The sequence below is a fragment of the Rhinatrema bivittatum genome, chromosome 1 (genome assembly GCF_901001135.1).
Source record: "Rhinatrema bivittatum chromosome 1, aRhiBiv1.1, whole genome shotgun sequence".
NCBI lineage: Eukaryota > Metazoa > Chordata > Amphibia > Gymnophiona > Rhinatrematidae > Rhinatrema > Rhinatrema bivittatum.
The window spans coordinates 311,058,905-311,078,925 of NC_042615.1; the positions used below are offsets into that span (position 1 = coordinate 311,058,905).

The 20,021-nt window shown below is 43.4% G+C and overlaps 1 protein-coding gene across 1 annotated transcript in view; it reads left to right on the forward strand.

The window, feature by feature from the left end:
* Positions 1-14,263, forward strand: part of LOC115089273 (alcohol dehydrogenase 1-like) — a 46,310-nt gene extending 32,047 nt beyond the window's left edge. Inside the window, exons 6-9 of the mRNA XM_029597398.1 lie at positions 1,311-1,571; positions 2,667-2,802; positions 5,316-5,454; positions 11,983-14,263. Coding sequence (XP_029453258.1) covers positions 1,311-1,571; positions 2,667-2,802; positions 5,316-5,454; positions 11,983-12,007 — 561 coding nt within the window. The 3' untranslated portion in view covers positions 12,008-14,263. The remainder of the gene's footprint in view (positions 1-1,310; positions 1,572-2,666; positions 2,803-5,315; positions 5,455-11,982) is intronic.
* The last annotated feature ends 5,758 nt before the right edge of the window (positions 14,264-20,021 follow it).

Below are 20,021 nucleotides of genomic sequence, written 5' to 3' on the forward strand. Positions count from 1 at the left end.
TCCAAAATAGCAACTTGTGCATGTGCTTCTGAATCCTGCCCAGGAACACTCTTAAGCCACCCGTTTATGACGCTGTTCACATTTATTTGCGATGCTGCAAATATGTGCATGCTGTCAAGGTTTATCAAATAGCAGATATGTGCGTGCATGCCACTTATGCGTGCATGTGCTAATTTTAAAAGTGCGTAACGCCCTGAAAATTACCTCCAAAAATTGAGTTATGGGCAGAGGTTGGCTGAATGAACTTAAGGGGATTTTTAGCCACCTAAAACTACAGGTATAACTTTAAACCACACATACATTGGACAACATAGAAAAGAGGGATTATGAACCTACATGGCCAAACTTTATATCCCATATAATGTATGAATGTCTAATTTTATTCATCACAAAAATGGTATAAAAGGAGCTTTAAAAACTTCACCCATGATCAGTAACAGGGCCAACGAAGGGTGGCAAGTGGGCTAGGACAGCAAGCAGTAAAGAACTCCCTGGTTGGCAAAAGTTGGTAAAGTCACTAAAAGTTTGAGTTGGAGATTTGACTCTGATTGGACTTTCCTCCCAAAGGAATGGATGAGTCAATCACAAGTTGTGGTAGCAACCCCGGGTGAAGGAGGTGATATAAACTAGAAGTTACACATGCCCCTGTGAGACCACTTAAGCAGAAAGGAATGTAAGACCCAACAGAGCCAGATGGTGAACAGGTCTCAGCGGAGCCAGGAAAGTCAGGAGCTTCCCATACCCCTGTCAGGTCAGGAGAGCCAGAAGCCGTGGGTACTGCAGTGAGCCAGAGTTGCTGGTGACTCCGTGTGCCTCGGTGGAGCCAGAGGATCCAGCAGCCTGTGTGCCTCCAGAAGCTATGTGTGTCTCAGCAGGGCTGGAGGAGCTTGGAATTAAATGTGCGCCAGTGAGAGCAAAGAAGCTGAGACGAAAGAAGAGGGGGATATTCATGGGCCAAGGATACCAATAACTGTGAATGCCCCAGCGGGGCTGGAGGAGCCTTGCACTGTACGTGGTCTAGTGGAGTCGGAAACTGCATGTACCCTGCTAGATTCAGAGGAGCTGTGAACCGCACAAATATGAAAGAGCTGGGATCTCATCAGAAGCTAAAGAATGGCCTATTCATTTAGGCATACAGACAGATTAAGTTAAGGGTAATAGTTGTGCTCTCTCTCTCTCACACGTATTTACTTTCCTTGATTACAAACTAGACTGGTGATCCAGTTTAATGCAAAATCACACAATTGCATTAATTCATGTCTAATTTTAACATCAATACTATACTGTACCAAGCTTCTCTCTTTATATAGGTTAAACCAGGTTCTACATGTGTTGTATTTGGTTTGGGAGGAGTCGGCCTTTCGGCTGCTATTGGCTGTAAAGTAGCTGGTGCCAGTCGTATCATCGGCGTTGACATCAACAAGGATAAGTTTCAAAAGGCAAAAGATATAGGAGTCACCGAGTGCATCAGTCCTAAGGATTGTGATAAACCCATTCAAGAGGTGCTGACTGAAATGACTGGTGGTGGCGTGGACTATTCCTTTGAGTGCATTGGAAATGTTGACATTATGGTAAAGTATATTTTCTATGACAATGCTACATATTATATGTTCTGATTTTATGTGGAAATCAACTACTCTGCTGGAGCTGTTGCATGCCCCTGATAGCCCCAATGGTATCAGTTTGATTTCTTCATCAATTTCATGCATTCAGACACTCTGGAATTTGTTGTCAGGGGGTGTGGTTAGTGCAGTTAGTGTAGCTGGGTTTAAAAAAGGTTTGGAGAAGTTCTTGGAGAAGTCCATTACCTGCTATTAATTAAGTTGACTTAGAAAATAGCCACTGCTATTACTAGCATCAGTAGCATGGGATATACTTAGTTTTTGGGTACTCGCCAGGTACTTGTAGTCTGGATTGGTCACTGTTGGAAACAGGATGCTGGGCTTGATGAACCATTGGTCTCACCCTGTAATCCTGTAATGCAATTTCTTATGTTCTTATGTAAAAACACTTCATTCCTTTTCACACTGAATGAAGAGAATATCAAGAGATATTCAAGTTTTGCCAAATATCACCTAGGAAAAAAAAATTGCCCTGTATTTCTTAAAAATACTCAGTTCCTGTAGACAGAGAGGTCCCCGTAGATGCTCCATTATCACCCTCACCTTCATCATCTGATCAGCCTCTTCAGTGTTTCATCCAAAACAGTGCAAACACTTTTTGTGTAGCTTAAGAGAGGCCTCAGACCATACTACACTGTAATGAAAGCATTGCTCATTAGCCATTTTAATTTTGTAGTTGCTTCATGGTACTGTACTCTGTTTTGTTGTCAATGCCTCAGTTCTATAACAGCCCTGCTGCAGCCTTACACCCAAGTATTCCTTCACCTTCCTGTATCACTCATGCACATACTCCTCTCATTAATGGGCTCCTACCAGTCAGTACAACCTTTTTGTTTTCATACAATAATTTAAGAAAGGACTCCCAGGAATCCTTCAAGTATATGGTACCTCATCCTATCATGCTGACCAACATTTCATTTTAAACAATTGCACTTCAAATACTTTTTCAACTTTGTAATTATTTTGTTGGATGGTTGTTTCATGGCCTTGGGCCTTTTTGTTTGTTTGTTTGTTTGTTTGTTTGTTTGTTTGTTTGTCTATCAGGTAGCTGCTCTGCAGTGTACCCACCCTGGATTTGGAACCTGTGTGATCGTTGGACTAGCTCCTTCCACTCATAAGTTCTCTTTTGATCCTATGTTGCTGCTGACAGGACGCACCTTGAAAGGAGCCCTTTTTGGAGGTATGGTTTGGGTGCAGGAATGATTAATATGTAATATGTGCTCATAAAGGATGAAAAAGCAATCCTGAAGGTTAATGAGATTGTACTGGGCAATTTATGACTAAACTGTGCTGCACTTAAGTAGTGACCTCAACATCTCGTGAACTGAATGGAACAGATCTGGAAAAAGAAAGACCAAGTCTGACTCTATGACTGTGGGGAGGTTCAGATCCTAGCACTTCAAGTTCACAGTTTTGTAACCTCTTGGTTTTCCAAATAAATTCTGAGAGTATACTCTTGTAAACAACCAGCAGCCTTCCACAATGCATCTTCATATTCCTATGCATACAGTGGGAAAAGTATGCAAGGGCATAGCTTCAGAAATGCTTTCCAACATAAGATTTGTAGAAGGAGGCAATGAGGTTCATATATATCACAGTGAGTACATGTTATGCTTTAGTATGGTTTTCCCACTTGTAACAAAATGTTCCACTTGTTGCAACCATGGGACAAGGGAAGGCGGAGGTGGAGAGCAGCTTGAAAGATGCAATTGTGTGTGTGTGTGAGTGTCAGTTTCATTGTGGCTTTAGGTAGAACTGGGGTACTTATGAGGCAGTTAAGTGGCTGTGGAATATTGGCAACTACTCCGCTCCAAATGATTCCCCATCCTCGCTCCTTCCCCAGCAATTTATCCCAGAACAAAACTGAAGCTGTATCCTAATTTGCTTAAGATACAATAAAACATTCTGGTGTAAATTCAAACTTTAGAAAGCAAGCAAGAAAGCATGGACTACCTATATAGAAATACAGACACAAACACACAGAAAACGCAAACTATATGCTCAGACCTCCTCGGTGCGATCGCTGCCGGCGTCGCGCCAAATAACTACACAATGAAAGATGTAGTTATTCGGCGCGAAACTGACAGCATTAAAGGTGCTTACCTTTCGCTGTTGGCGCAGTCTTCGCAGAGTCGGCCCCGGTGCCGCCCCGACTCCTCCTCTTCCGGGGCCGACTCCGCCCCGAGCTAGCTATCGCACGCGTGCAAATTAGCTTTAGAAAATAACCCCCATAGCGAGACACACAAACAGTGATAAATCTTGGATACCTGGGTGTGTGTTTCTGTATCCCTGTGATGGTGGTGGGGGTGGTGGATGTGTGAGAGGTGGATGTGTATGGGGGTGCTTTTGTGGGTGGGTAGGTTGATTGGGTTAATGTGAGATGTGGGGAGTGGGCTGTGTGTTTGTTATTTGAGGGATATAGGGGCTGTGTGCATGGGGGATATGGGGAGGGCAGATGTCCATTGTGAGAAGGGTGCACCATCAAGTATTCTTTCTTTTCTTTTTTTGTCTTTGCTTTTATTGCTCTGGGGCACGCTTCTGGGGGAATAGTGGAATATGGGGGGGGGGCCCTTTTATACCAACATTCTAGAGTCTCTTAATCGCTTCCCCTAGTCAAACAATGGGGATATTTTGTGAGGGTTTGTTCTCCCAAATACTGACCCGATGTTCCTGGCTTTTGGACTCCTTCAAGATATTTCCATTTTCTTCCAGTGAGTCAAATTTGGGGACTTCTTTGCAGAGTTATTTTTCCCATAGACAGATGGAATCTTTTTACGTAATTCTTTCCAACATTCCGTATGTTTGAGAGCATAAAAAAGTATGAAATAGGCAAGTACATCCCAAGGAGAAAATAACATTGTAGCTCAGTCCTTATTTAACTTCAGTATGTAATGAGATAAGAAATTAGTTTCAATCGTCCCCTCCTCCCCCTACACTCTCTATTTTTATATTCTCTCTCAGCTTACCTGGTGGCCCAGCTACTGCAGCAGAATTCCTTAGCTGGGACCCACAGACTGTGGCTTCCTTCCTAATGTGGTAATGTGGATCCTGATTCCAACCACTGGATGTCGCTGTTGACCAATGGCTGGAACTCCCTCCCCCAGGGGCTGTGAACAAGCTCATGCTCACTATCCAAAAAGTGAACTGTCTTCAGGCATTATGCAATGTACTTAAAGCTGATTTGAAATAAGTTTTAAATACACTGAAATGAAATAGAATGATAACTGATCTATGTGTGTGGAGTCTAGAATACATAATAGCAGACTCTTGGAAGCAGAATGCTCTAAATTACATGTCACTTAAGCAAACCAGTGGCAAAGGTGAAGTTCACAGCACATGAGAACACAAATTTAAATCGAGATTTAATTTTAAAAATATCTAATTTATTTGGTTATTTTGAAAAATGGGTTTTTAAGCATAGATTCAGACCAGAGCATTCCAAGCATTTATCATTATCTTCTGATTTCATATTTTACTCTCTTTTTGGTACATTATGTGTCTGGTCTTCATTTAATTCTGTATTGGTCCCATTGAGTAGTATAAAGGCATTATTCCATTATATCGTAGGCTCATTACCTCTCTAAAAAAATATGTGCAATTCTCAATTTCATTTTCTTACTTCTCTATCCTTTGCAGTAGGATACTACAGCATCATATATTGACATTGCTTTATGCTGATTGTATTTGTTCTAGGCTGGAAAAGCAAAGACTGTGTCCCCAAAATAGTTTCTGATTATATGGCAAAAAAATTTGATCTGAGTGAGCTGGTGACCCACACTTTACCTTTGGATAAAATTAATGAAGGGTTTGAACTGCTGAAAGATGGGAAGAGGTGAGTTTGTAAACAGGCCAGTGAGGTCTGTGTAGATTATGTCCTATGTATTACCAAACAATAGGGCTGTGCTTGCAAAAAAATGATTTGTTTCATGTCATTATGTCATTTCATTATCCCTTCGTGTTGTTTATTTTATATCGTTGCAACATTCATTTTATTTGCCTCAGTTATGTAATTTCCATTAAAGTCAATGGGAGAACCAATGTATCTTAGTTTTGTCTATATAACATTGGGATTTTCCATCCAGTTTTTTATGAAACTTGCAGGCAGACATCAGCAGCAGTGTTATGAACACCCTAAGACACCAAGAGAGAGGTAGGCAGGAAGGACAGCAGGAGCAGTGGCATCAACCCTCCAAGGCACTGAGAGAGGGACAGGTTAGACAGTAAAAAACAGTGGCCACCACACTGCAAGGTACTGAAAGGAAAACGTACCGGCATTCGTCTAGTGGGGGTTAACCACGAAAGATTTGGCCATAGGTATTCAGTGGGCAGGAAACCCCCCCCCCCACACACACACACACCCAAAAAAAGTGAAATGCCTCTACATGCTCAGTCCTCCTTCCAGTTGGAACCCAGGAGAGGGAGGTTTCTCTTAATGAATACTAACCGTCCCACCAACCCCGGTGCCAGCTGCCCCTTCCACTCCTGCCTATTCCTGCACCCCAAAGTCTTTTTCAAATCTTTATGGTAGTGGAGATGTATGAAAACAAATGCCCGACTCGGGCTGAGCTTCGCCACTCTTAAAGCGGCTGCCTCAGGGGCTATAAATTTATTTGTATGTCCACATTTTAGTGTTTTATTAATGTTTTATTTATTATTCGTTGTTTTATTAATTATGATTTTTTTATGATTGATTTATAGCCCCTGAGGCAGCCGCTGTAAGAGTGGCGAAACTCGGCCTGAGTTGGGCATTTGTTTTCATACATCTCCACTACAATAAAGATTTGAAAAAGACTTTGGCATCTATCCTATTGTTTTCCTAACAGCTTTTCTAGATATATTCCTGCACCCTAAGCCACCAGCTTCTCTTTCCAGTAAGACAGAGCATTGGACTGGAGGGTGACACTTCCTTTGACCAGGGCAGCCAGCATGAAAGAATTTGTCTGGGTGAGGGATTTGGGCTTATTTTGGAGTTTCAGCTGCAAGCACTCCACAAGCACAAACACCTCTCTCTCTTGTGCCATCCGCTGCTCCTGCCGGTAACCCTGTAACTTCTATTCCAGGAGATTAACTTCAGTGATGATTTTATCCAGGGTGGTCATGGCTGAACTCGGGGCTCCTATTGCATCCTTGAATGGCTTCAGGATGTACATTAGGAGTAATCAATTATGATGCCCAAAGAGACAATCCAAATGCATGTCAGCCTGCATAGGGAACCCATGAAGGGGTGTCTGCTGCTCTACTAATCTCTGCAGCACAAGACAGGTGGAATTCCTCCTGGTGCCCAAATCTTAAATAGGGTTGTTCAGAGGCACCTCAGTTAATGCCTTCTTCTGCTATAGCTGCTGCCCATTCTTGCTGCTCTGCTCGAAATTCCCGGCTGTTTTCCCACATCTCTCTATCAAATCTTGAAGGGCAAAATTTGCTGCCTCCATTGCTCCCAGCCCCTTCATCGCCAGATACAGCGAGTGTGCAACGCATTTGATCCCCCTTGAAGCTCTCACTGCCCACTTCTCTGATCATGTTACTCCGGCCTTCTCTCCAAGATAGAGTTGGCAACGTATACTCTAGTCCATCACCCAGACGTGCAGTACGGCCCACTTGTACCCATCACCAGCGTGCTGTCAGGGAGAGGTAGGCAGGTATAACATTCTGGCCAGTGACGGATTTGGGATTTTCCTGTCCCGCTCTGTTGGTGCTGTTGCCCCTTGCCCCCTCTAAGGTTGGACAACTGGGAGCAAACGGTCTAAGGCACAGTACCACCGTTAATTTTCAGTAGCAGCTCAGGGGTAAATTCTGTGACAAGAGTTATAAAATTTTGAAGAAAATTGGCAAGCCTTTCCATTGTATTGTTTATATTACGTTATAAAAATAACAGAGTTTTCCAGTCTGGCTTGTGTATGAATAATTTTATTTTCTTTTTTTGGGTAAAGAAAAGGGATCTCAAATATCAGTGCAGGGAAGGAGATCTCAGGGATGGGGAGATGAAGAGAGGAGGCTGAAGAATGGAGTGAGGAGAAGGTGAAAGGACTGGGGAGGGGGGAGGAGTATGAGAAGCAAAGAGGACTGGGAATGGGGAGATGGGAAAGGTCGGGGAGATGGGAAAGGTCAGGGATCTGGGATGGTAGAAGGAGAGTGTGAGATAAGAGGGTTCTGAGATTGGAGAAGGGGAAGAGAGAATAGGATGGGTTGGGAAATGGGTTCCAGGTTTTAGGGAGAAGAGAGAGAGAGATGAAGGAAGGGAGGTTCCAGGATTTCGGGAGAAAGGAGAGATAAGGGAAGGAGGAAGATTCCAGTATCTAGGGGATAGAATCTGAGATCAAGGGAGAGAGGATCTGAATTATAGTGGGAGGGGGAGACAGGAAGATCTCTCTACCATGCTCCGGTCCTACTACAGTTTGCATCCCCTCTCTAACCTCACACACACACACACACACACACACACACACACATCAGTGCCTTCTCTGTTCCCCTCTCTCTTACACACAGACCCCAGCCAATCCATCTCTCATTGCCCCCGCCCCCCCCCCCCCAGTTCCTTTGCTCACCCTCCAATGATCTCCTCAACCTCTCTTAACCTAACAAAATAATTCCTCTTTGCTCTGACTGCTGCAGGCTCCCCTCCCCTTCCCTTCCCTTCCTGTTCCCTGCTAGGGTTGTGCTGACGTTTGAAATGACATAGACAATGCCAAGTTTTATTTTCTATCAGTTTTTGTGTGCATGGTTTTCAAACAATGCCCACCGGTTCCTCAGTAATCTGGGGATCTCCAGAGAGCCCCTGTTCCAATCCCCCCCCCCTCCAAAGGCAGCCAAATTTCTCCCAAAAGATAGTAATAGCCAAAAAAAAAACCCTTTTCCATGTCCAACCCCAATCCCAAACCCCTTCCTTTTGTTAAAAAAATAGCCTCCCAGCTGCCAGCCACCACATCACCCACCCTAGATCACCCTCCTGATACTGCCCAGACTTACCAAAATCATTCTGATGGTCTAGTGGGGACCCAGGTGCAACCCCTCCAACCTTGGACTCAGCAGCCACCATTTAAAAAAAAAAAAAAATGGTGTTGAGCCTTTGCCCAGTCATGTGACAGGGGCTACCAAATAGCAGCAGTAACCCCTGTCACATGATAGGGGTAAAGGGTGGCCAGCGCCATTTTTTAAAAATAGCATCCTCCACGTCCGGGAAAGGAGGAGTTTCTCCAGGACTCCCCACTAGGTCATCAGAATGATTTTGCTAAGTGTGTGGGGGAGGTCTGAATATTTTTTAAACAAAAGGGAAGGGTTGGGGGTTGGAGAGGAGATACGAGAATGTTTGTTGTTTCATCAGTGCTATCTTTCGGGGGGGGGGGGGTTTGACTGCCTCCAGGGATGGCAGGTGCGGTGGGACAGGAGTCTTTGAAGATCCCTGGGGCCTGACACTCTGGTTGTTTTCTTATTTTTTGTTTCAGAAAGTAGCCCGCACTATTTTCTGAAATGAAAAACAAAATGAATAAACCCACAAAACTATTAAAAAAAAAAAAAAAAAGAAAATGCATTCTCATGAAATGAGATGAGAAAGTAAATGACCATTTTTGCTGTGCCCACCCCTGTTCCCTGCATGCTGCCTGGGAAGGGAGGGGCTGGATCAGGAAGCAGAGGGCTGTTCTCTGCTGAGTGAAATGTAGTACAGCTGAAAGGCAGTAAATCCTCAGCCAGCCTGCCTGCCGCCCCTGCCCCCCAATTTTTGTCACCTTAGTCACAGGCCTAATGTGCCTGTTGACAAATCCAGGCCTGACTAAATGGCTTTTGCGCATATGTTTTTTTTACCTGCTCAGCCCGCTCTTCCAGTCATAAATCTGCTTACAACATTCTCATTGAAGTCTGGGGGTACAGAGTGCCTGCAGCCGGCAGCCTATGGGGGCTGTTGCAAAATGATCCTGTAAAGTTTTAAGTAATGCTTTGCATGTCACTACCCTCAGAATGCCTCAGCTCTATTTTTGTTCTCCTATTTGCAGAACTCTAAACTTTAATGTTTTATACTCAATGCCATCAACGAGTCTCGGCACACACTTCACATCGTAGCATTGACTTTACAATGCCTGGAAGCCATGTTTCATGGGCAAGAGAAAAATACTGCATACATTCAGAAATATGCACTGCGACCCACACCCTCAACTTTCCTCATTCTGCACATTAATTACTAGAGCTGTGCAGCGGTAAAACAATTTGGTTCGGGCTTTGTTTTCAGCCTGCCGCAGGAAATTTCATTTTTCCCACGGTTTGGACTTTTTTTTTTTTTTCCGGGGCCCCTGATTTTTGGGTTAGTGCGCACTAACATTTTAAAGTTGGCGTGCACTAACCCAAAAACCAAATTTTTATGAAATTTCGGAAAAATTGGTTTTGTTTTTTGGTTCTCCCGAACCAGGATGAATTAGACAATTTCGTTGAAATTTCGTTGAAATTGTCGTTGAAATTGTCTAATTCGTGAAAAACGAATGCACATCCCTATTGATTACTGTAGTCTCCTCTTTCTTGACGTCTTGTTTTCCAGTCTCATGCCACTATAGTCGGTTCAGAGCACTTATCAAAAGCAGCCCCTAGTGCTAACACTTTCACCTTGCTCTCCTCCTTGAGCTCCTGCACAGTCTCCCAGTCTCTTTCTGAATGAAATCCAGTCTTAACATTTATCTTCATCCCACTAGAGTAGTAATTTGTCCTGCAAGTGGAAGAACTGTTCTTCATTTTGGTTACAAAGAGAAACATTTTTTTCTTTCTGTGTTAGCAAAATGCATCAGAAGGAGCGTTATGATGCGCCCCTCAAAATAGCTATTAAATATGTTACCACTCTAGTGCTCCCTCTTTCAGCCTTCTCTGTGTCCCCAGTAACCCTCATCCCCTCAGGGGTTCTTTTCTGCATATTACTTCTAAATGCCTTCCCCATTCACTTCTGTCAGGGTTTCTCTGCTCGGGGTACATCACCCCGGAAGTAGTACAAGGTTGCAAAACTGGATGCTGGGCAGGACTAGGGCTGGTCTTCCGCCTAGCTAGTCCCCCCTCCCCCGCAGGGTGAACCCTTGGGTTCTGGGGGCCAGTAGGTCTCTCCTGCGGCAGCACATCATGGTGAGTCTATGCAGGTGGGAGAAAGGCTGGTCAGACTGGAACAAGAATGGGCAGGCTGATAGTCTGAAGCAAGGCTGAGCAGGCTGGGTAATCTGGTAACAAGGCTGGATGGGCTGGGTAATCTGGAGCAAGGCTGAGCCTGAGTAACGGGTACAGGGACAGGATACAGAGCTGGGAATGGGACTGAACAGAGGTACAGGCAAGCTGGAACTGGGTAGGGACTAGAACTAGGTACAGGCTGGGGCAAGACAATACATAGGCAAGACAGGGAAAGGATACTAAGACTAGGACTGGGCAGGACAGGACTACACAAGGCAGACAAGAACAGGACAGGAGAAGAACTAGACAAGACAACACAGAACAAAGAACACAAGGCCTGAAGGCAGTGATATAGAAGGCACATAGACCACTAGGTATAAGTCCCAGAGGCCAGTAAGCAAGGAGAGGCCTGAAAGCCCCAAGGCAAAGGCCTAGAGTAGGACACAGAGCAATGTAAGAAGTGAGAGCAGGTCCGTAGGTCACAGGTGCAAGATAGCAGAAGGTCTAAGGACCACAAGGCAAGGAGCAAGAAGGCCTGGAGGCCACAAGGTAACAATAGCCAGGTCAAAGAGCCAGAGATGATTCCCATGAAGAGGCAAGGATACGATGGCAGGGCTGGGTTACATAGGGCAAGAGCTTGGGTGTGGTGCAGACAGTGAGGAGGAGCTTGGTAAGGCTGGAGGCCAGGCTCGTTGAGGACTCCTGGTGGAGCAGAGGTTGCAAGACAGGCTGAGTCAGGAGGCTGTTGAAGAATCGGCTCAGATAGCTCTGAACAGGGCTCACTGGAGGCCTCTGCCGGTGGGAAGGCATCATAGTTGTCAGAATCAGGGTGCAATGGGGCTGCACAGCAGACAAAATCATAACATAACCCCTCTTCATCTTCCACTCCAATTTTTAAGACCTATGTCTTTCACACAGTATTTTGCTAGCCTACAGGCTATGCTTCACTTGCTCCCTCTTCAATATAGCTATTGCAGACTTACCTCTCCCATTACTCTTTCTGTTGCCGTGGACCATGTCCTATTGCTATGGAATCCACTTGTGCTATAAACCTTTTGAAATCTTTGACTCTGAAGTGTTATTATTTTTTTTTTGTCTTTATTTTGCATTTCTCTTGTATCTGCTATACAGATTAATGACATTTTATCAATAGTCACAGTGGTAACCAACTTATTTAAAATATTACTGTGTCACACTGGTTTAATTCATATTTCTCTTTTTCTTTAAGCATTCGCACTGTTTTGAAGTTTTGAAGTCTTTCCTGGTGGAACATTGTTGGAGCATCATTACCGAATTAAGCCATATCTTCTCAGGAACTATTACTTGTGTGGTGCAAAGTGGAGCCTTGGGTCCACTGGTGCCATTTTGAATGTTGGCATTGGGAGGGCAGGGATGACTGGATATCAGGATAGGGGGAGAACTGGTAGAGGGTGGGAGGGGGGGCCTCAATAGTTTTTGTAGATTTGGGTGAGGGGTTGGATTTATCAGGGGATGGGATTTGCTCCATGGGGATAAGGGGGAAGAATTCTGCCAGAGGATGGGGTTCTGCTAGGGGAGGGGCTTTCTGCAATGATGGCAGAAGGTTTGTTCTAGGGGATTATCTGTTGCAAGGGATGTTGTCATGGAGGAGGGGTGGTCAAAGCTAGGACCTTGCTGCACCATTAAAGATTAAGGGCCAGGGATGTGTATTAGCCTGCTGGGAGCTGTGTATTGGACTCTTGAGGTATAATTAACTCTCTCCAATAATTACTGCAGATTGCATGACGTATTGTGATCTGTGTTGTTCCATTAAAATATTAATGAGCTGTTTTACATGCATTTACATGTGATGCAGCTCATTAATATTTTCCACAAATTGCCCCAAAATGTTTTCACGTTGCTGGTTACATGGAATTGCAAGTTACTGATAATGTGCATTAATATATTTGTAACATGGAATGAGTATAGAATTCGGCACTTAACGTTCATTAACATATTTTAGTAAATAGACCATTTTGTGTCTTTGGGGAAAAATGCTTAGTACGTCTGGTTCTGTGTTTGAATTGGCAAATCCCCCAAATATAAATATAAATATGTATTTTTAAATAACTCTAGTTCCTCCAGGGATACACTTTTATTGGGCATTGTGAAAATTGTATAAAAAGTTAAATATATAAATGAAAGATAGGTATTCAAAAGACTGCCTCATACTTTTGCGCCTAATAGAAATGTTCTATTTCACAAAGGCTTGGAGTTAGTCTTGACCTTTCATTCTGCTATTGCACTTGCTAAACAAGCCTATTACATCCATCTCACAAACGCCTGTGCTTCCAAACCCCACACACTCTCTTCCACACATTCACCACCTCCTTCAAACTGCCCCCTTCCTCCCCCTGCCGTTCCTTTCACATGATGGCAGATTTCTTCCATGACAAAGCTGCGCAAGATGAATCTTGAGTTCTCCACCAGGCCCCCCTCCACCTCTTCCATTTCATTCCTCTCCCTTATACCATTTCTTCTTTTCTGAAATCACAGAAACACAAACTGCCCATCTTTGCTTCTCCTGTAAACTCGCTACTTTTTCCTGTGACCCCCCCTTCTCACCCAGCTTCTCAATTCTTTCTCTCCAGCAGTCATCCCCTATATACCTGTCACAGCTTCAATCTATTACTTTCTCCACTGTAATTGTTCCTGCGGCCTCCAAACATGCTGTGATCAGACTGCTCCTCAGTAAATCTTCACTAGACCCTGCCACCCTTGCTAAATAGTGGCCCATCTCCCTCTTACCTTTTGCAGTCAAACTACTCAAATGTTAATGTGGCCAAGGCAGAGCTTCCCATCTTTCCTCCCAAACTTTTCCTCTTCCCCCCTTTTCCTTCCATTCCCCTCAGTCCGTCACCTTGGGGCTATTTTCGACTTCTCTGTCTCTTTCTCTGCATGCATCCAAAACACTGCGAAAGCATGTCATTCCATAACGCCATCAAAATCCGTCCCTTCTTTTCTGAACATACCAGCAAAACAGTCGCACTTTCATCACCTTTCCCTTACACTACTGCATTCTGGATCTCACATTTCTCCCACTGAACCATCTCTCCCCACTAAAATCTATTCAAAACTCAGCTGCACGTCTTATCTTCCTCCGTGGTCTTTAGAACCATGTAACCACTCTTCACAAGTCCCTGCATTGGCTGCCCATCTGTTTTTTCATACAGTTCAAGCTTCTCCTGTTCACTTACAAGTGCATGCACACTGCAGCTCTCCTATCTTCCTTACAAATACCTTTCATCAGGCAGCCTTCTCTTATCTGTGTCCTTCTCATCTGTCACCAGCTCCAATCTTTGTGCTTTCCACCGTGCTGGGCCCTTGCCTGAAACAGCCTTCCCGAGTTAGTGCATCATATGTGCTTTCAAGTCTCACCTAAAAAAAACCTCTGCTTTTCGAGCTTCCTTTTAAATATTAAACCATGGCTCTTACTCATCATAGCCTTGTTGATTTTAACCATGTTTACTGTAATAAATGCATTTCCTGCAGTCTCTTATTTTTCTTGATATTGCATCGGCCTGAATGACATCGCGTAAAAAACGTGTCCAAACCGGGCACAAGTTTTTTGAATGCGCGCATATACACCTCTCCTGGGCACTTGATGCAATAGGCAAATGAGCTGCCACACTAAAAGGGTTATGCAATGAATAATTTGTGCATCCCTAGCGTTCTGCATTGAGCGCCCAAGAGACATGGCTGTGAACCCGCAACAGTCTGGCCAGAACTCCCTCCCCACCCCCGGCAGGGCTGTTCACGATTGGTCCTTTTCCCTAACACTTGTCAGTGAAAGGACTGATTCCCTGTCAAGACAGCCTTCTGAAAGGGGATTGGTCCTTTCACTGACATGTGACAGTGACTGGACCATTTGGCAGAAAGTAAAGGAGTGAATAAATGAATAATAAGTGCCCAACTCTTACTGCCAATTGGGCCATTCACAGTCACATGTCAGTAAAAAGACCAATTCCCTTTCAGTCCAGGAACCACTCTGGAAGAGGGTCTCTGCTAGAGGTTCCTGGCCTGGTGGTGGTGGGGAATTTGGTGTCTGGCAAGGGATGTTTTACCACAGGGACCTCAGATTGTCATTTCATGTACAGGACACCAGGGTCTGACCTGGATCGCTTGGCCAATCGGGCCAGACCTTGGGAATGCTGCTTTCTGTGGTTCCTCCTACTTAGTATCATGACGATACTAATAGGAGGAATCACAGAAAGCAGGATTTGTTTTGGTTTTTCCTTGAGCCCTTGAGCATGGCATGCTTTAATGCCAGCTCCTGGGTAGCCGTTAAATTTGCGGCGTTAAAATACCCACCCCTGCGATAGACTGAAAGCTAGCATAGTAACATCTGTAGTCCTGTTCCAAATTTGGGGACTGTAGGTATACATTCATTTCACTTAACCTCTAATGCTCAGTTTCTACCATTATTCTTTATGGGTAGATGGGTCTGTGGCACAAGATATCACTTGATTGACTATGCTCTTAAGTAAAGGTGTGGCAAGTAGATAACCTCTAGAAGGGGGCGTAGTCCTGGATGTATGTCTGAGTTTCTGAGTGGGAGGGGTGATTCTAGAAGACAGACTCTAATGTGGAACTGTGATGTTTGAAGAGACTGGAAAAGGAAATTGAGAGAAGTGGCTTTTTTTTTTTTTACCATGGATGCCAGCGTGCCAAACGACTACTCCTAGCTGAGGATGTTTAGTCTTTTACCATGAGCCCTAGGAGGAAGAACAGACACAGTTAGCTATAAGAAAAATTTCCTACCAAGCAAAATCCTGTTGATGCTGGACTCGGGGCTCACGAGTGAGTAATAGCTGGTTCATGAGGGAGTCAAATTGGACATTTTTTTCTGTTTTCCCAAGAGCTGAAGAGCTTTAATTGCTATACTGCTATCAAGAATTAGAATCTGTGTATCAAAAGCTGTCTGTTAGCATTTCGACTGTTAGAATCCTGTGACTTATCTTTCTGATTTTGATTACTGAGGAAATCCTAGAATAAATAAATAAAGTTGAATAAGTTGGAACCAAAAGCCATTATGTGAGACCTCATTTGTTGAAACCCAGGATCATGAGTTTGATGAATCTGTGGCAACCATAGAAAGGTCTAAAGAGGGAGGGCAAGAGCTCCCCTAAGGGAGATCTTTAGTCACAGAGGACAAAAAAGTGTTAGGTTTTTTTTTCTCCTGTCCAGCAAGAAATCCCCACTCCAGGATATCCACAATCAATATGTCTGAGATATATTTGCATGCACTGTCTCCATTGTATGCAAATCTATCTCATGATATCCTAAAAAAAAAAAACCTGGCCTGTTTGTGGCTCTTGAGGACTGCAGTTGGCCACCTCTGGCATAGACCTCTGAGTATGGCCCAGTCCAATATCTTACTTAACCACTTTGTGAATCCACAGACGTGATGCAAGGATCATAATTCCTCAGCACCTGGTCTTTATTTTATGTGCCACATGCAGGGGTTACACATATTAAGTGATGGCATACAGAGACCAAAATGGTCCATTCAGTCTACCCAGTTGAGATTAATTTAGATGGAATAGATGCACATATAAAAAATCCATTGTACAGCCCAGCACCAACTACCCCCCCCCTCCCCCCCCCCAATGGCTGTTACCTGCCGTCGCAACAATTTTCCCACTCCTATCCTCTGCATCTGTCCTAAGCATGTCCAAAGTCTAGCCTTGGGATGGCCTCCACCACCTCTTCTAGCAGGCCATTTCAGGCCTTGCCATCTTCAACACTCAGGCAAACTCTCAGGCACCCTTCTCTGTCCCACCATAAGGTTTACAGTAATCCTCACAGACACCAAGATTAGTTATGCTATAATAAAAAAAGATCCATCCATCCCATTTTCTCTGAAGTTTGGATATTAATGTGATCCTTTTAGGCAGGACCAGCCTTCCTGAAAGTGCCAATGTTGCTGCACACCTGCTGTTTAGGGTTGTAACTGCTGCTCTGTGCAGCTTACACCAATGCTTGCTCTTTATGGCAGTTAGAACCCTAAAAAGCAAGCATTAGGGTAACCTATTCTATAAATTAAAAAAAGACAGATCTCACCCACTTCCCAGAAAACCATCATCAATACACCTGCTCCATTTGCAATATCTGGCTCATAATTCTTGGATTATTCATATTTATGCATCTGTAAAATTGAAGTGAGGTAGAGCCACATTGAACCCTGTCTCAGTTCCTTTGAAACCCTTCAAACTTGAAATAATTTTTACACTGATTCATTAATTTTCAAGATCTTACAGAGATATTAGTCATATAAAAATGTCCTAAATCTACACTAACCAAAATGTGGTTCTTTTTCAATTTCCCCATTCTGTATAGTTTGTCAGAAAGTCTCTTGTCTCCATGAGAAGGTGAGAATTGTTTGAACCAGTAGTTATTAAAAACTGTTAACAAATTAGAGAAGGAGTTGTTAAAGGGAAACAACTGCATAAATAATTTAACTCTCTGGAGGATCATTCACACATCTGTGTATTTCCTGTAACATACAGTATATATGGCTGGAGGTTTTATAGGGCAAAAATTCCCCTACATTTTGATCTATCCAGTTATTACCTAGCCCAAATTCAGTTGCTGAAACAATCTGTTTTTTGATTCTGTTGGTAGGATCGGAATCAATTGATCAGCAATTAAACCTCAAAAAACACATCAATGCTATTCTCAAGGAGGGTTTCTACAAACTGAATGTTATGAAAAAACTGAAACCTCTTCTCCATGCCAGTGACTTTCGCACTGTCATACAGGCCACACTAGCGTCCACAATGGATTACTGCAACTCCCTCTTTCTTGGCTTACCCTACTCCTCCATAAAACCACTCCAAATGCTGCAGAACGCAGTAGCCAGGTCTATCTCTAACGCACGGAAATACGATCATATCTCCCGTATCCTGAAAGACCTGCACTGGCTCCCTATCCCCTCTTGCATCCTTTTTTAAAACCCTCAGTATTATCCATGAAGCCACATATTCTCACCATTCCAACTGGCTGGACGAGCCCTTCAGCCTCACTTGCACAACTCGGCCAACTAGGATATCCAAAAAAGGGACCCTCCATGTGCCCTCCTTAAAGAAAGCACACCTCACATCCACAAGGGAGCGGGCGCTCTCCATCGCCGGCCCCACGCAGTGGAATGCACTTCCGACCCACCTCAGGCTAGAACCATGCATGACGAAATTCAGATCCCAATTAAAAACATGGCTTTTCCAACAAGCCTTCCCCCAAAACCCTTAGCAGCCCTCATTCTATGTCATGCGATAATTGCATATGCCCTTTTATATTAACATGTTACATTTGTTTACTGTTACTGTTTACTGTTTACTTTTGTTATTAATTATGCCTATTGCTATTGCTTCTTTCTGTCCTGCTTTCCTTTGGTTCGTTGTATTCCCTCCCCCATGTCCTGTTCTTTTGTAATCTTCATTTCTATAGTTCGCTGTAAACCCCATGAATATCGGTATAAAAGCCTCTTTAAATAAATAAATAAATAAACTGGCTCTGTTTGTTTGGATTTTTTTTTTTTTTTTAAATAACCATCTGAATCCCAGCTGTCTCATTGTCTCCTTCTTGGAGCCTGAGAACTCTTGTACTACAATTACTCCACCCTTAGGATTATTCTTTTCACATTGCTCAGTGATTGAATTCTTGCACATTTCTTCTGAGAGAAGGTTTGGGCCACCTCATATTAAGGTGAATTTAAAAAAAACATGTGTGTAAAACAGCAGGTGCGTGCACAAGGGACTATTTTATAAATCTCACACATACGAGTGCATGCACTAATGTGCGCCTATCTTTGATGGTGTAAAAAAGGGGCGGATTTGGGACAGGTCAGAGGCACGCTTGGGCGCCCTGCCCAAGCGTGCCTCTGACCTGTCCCAATGTAAATGCACGTAAGTACTGATTGTATATCCTGCGAACACAGCGTGTTTATGACTCATTCCTGCGCATTATTTACTTTTGATATTTATCAGGAATAAGTGAATAAAACTATAGTCAAATACAGACTGAGTGAGGGGTCTGGATAAACTAGGGAGCAATGCAGGCTAAAGAACTAGGGGAGTCATGGTGATCTAGAGATAGACTAGACTAACTGGTTAAACTGGTCATTTCCTTCATGCATGCATGTTACATAATTTGCTCACTTGCGCATGTAAAAGCCGACAATTTCTAAGAAAAATGTGTGAATAGCAGTTGCTCATGTAAATACTTAAAATTAGAAGCACACGTACTCATGCTGGGCGTATTTTATTTAATACGTGTGCACTTGCGCAGATGATATAAGATTCCGGGGGGTATGTGGCCACGCACCCACATATGTGTCCAATCCATATGGGCACATATGCTCTTAACTGTATTTATTTATTTTAAATCTTTTCTTAACCACGCATTCAATAAATCATGGTGGTTTACAATTCACCATACACAATAAAATACTGACTATGTAAAATACTTGTCATGACAGCTTGAATCTGAATAAAATCCAAATCAAATCAGAATCCAACATCTTCAACTTGAAAAAATCCGAAAAATCACACATCATAAAAGGAATTCCTAAAACACCAAAACACATAAGACATTAAATCAACATCACAAGGCTTAAGGACAGACTGTGCTGACCTTTAAAATTCATTAATATCCATTCTAATTACTTTAGATAGCTAGGAAGAGAAGGGTTATGAAATGTGACGAAAATCAGTTCATGCAGGAACTGAAAGTACACACTCAAAAGGTAAGAAGAATAAAACTTTTATAAACATAACAAAAATGACATCCTTGGCCACATTCAGGCAGGCTGGGAGAATGGAGCAGGGAAGAGATGTGGCTGCCCTCTTGGACCCTGCCACTCCTGTGTGTACGTAGGGGGAGAGGGGCTTGGTGGCCTATGTGGCCTTCAATGCTGCAACTGCTGTCATTGCTCCTTCTACAGCGTCAGTGAGCTACAAAACAGGGAAGCCAGGGTTCAAATCTCACCGCCATTCCATGTGACCTTGGGCAAGCCACTTCACCCTCCATTGTCTCAGGTACAAAGTTAGATTGTAAGCCCTCTGGGGCAGGAAAATACCTACAGTACCTGAATGTAACCCACTTTGCAGTGCCTGAAGAGTGGAATAGAAAATAAATAATAAATGAATAGATGAAATAAACATCAGAGCATATTATTGAGTGGCTGATAAAAGAAGAAAACCAACAGAAAAAAAGCAAGACTTAACTTCTACCTAACCAACTACAATACCC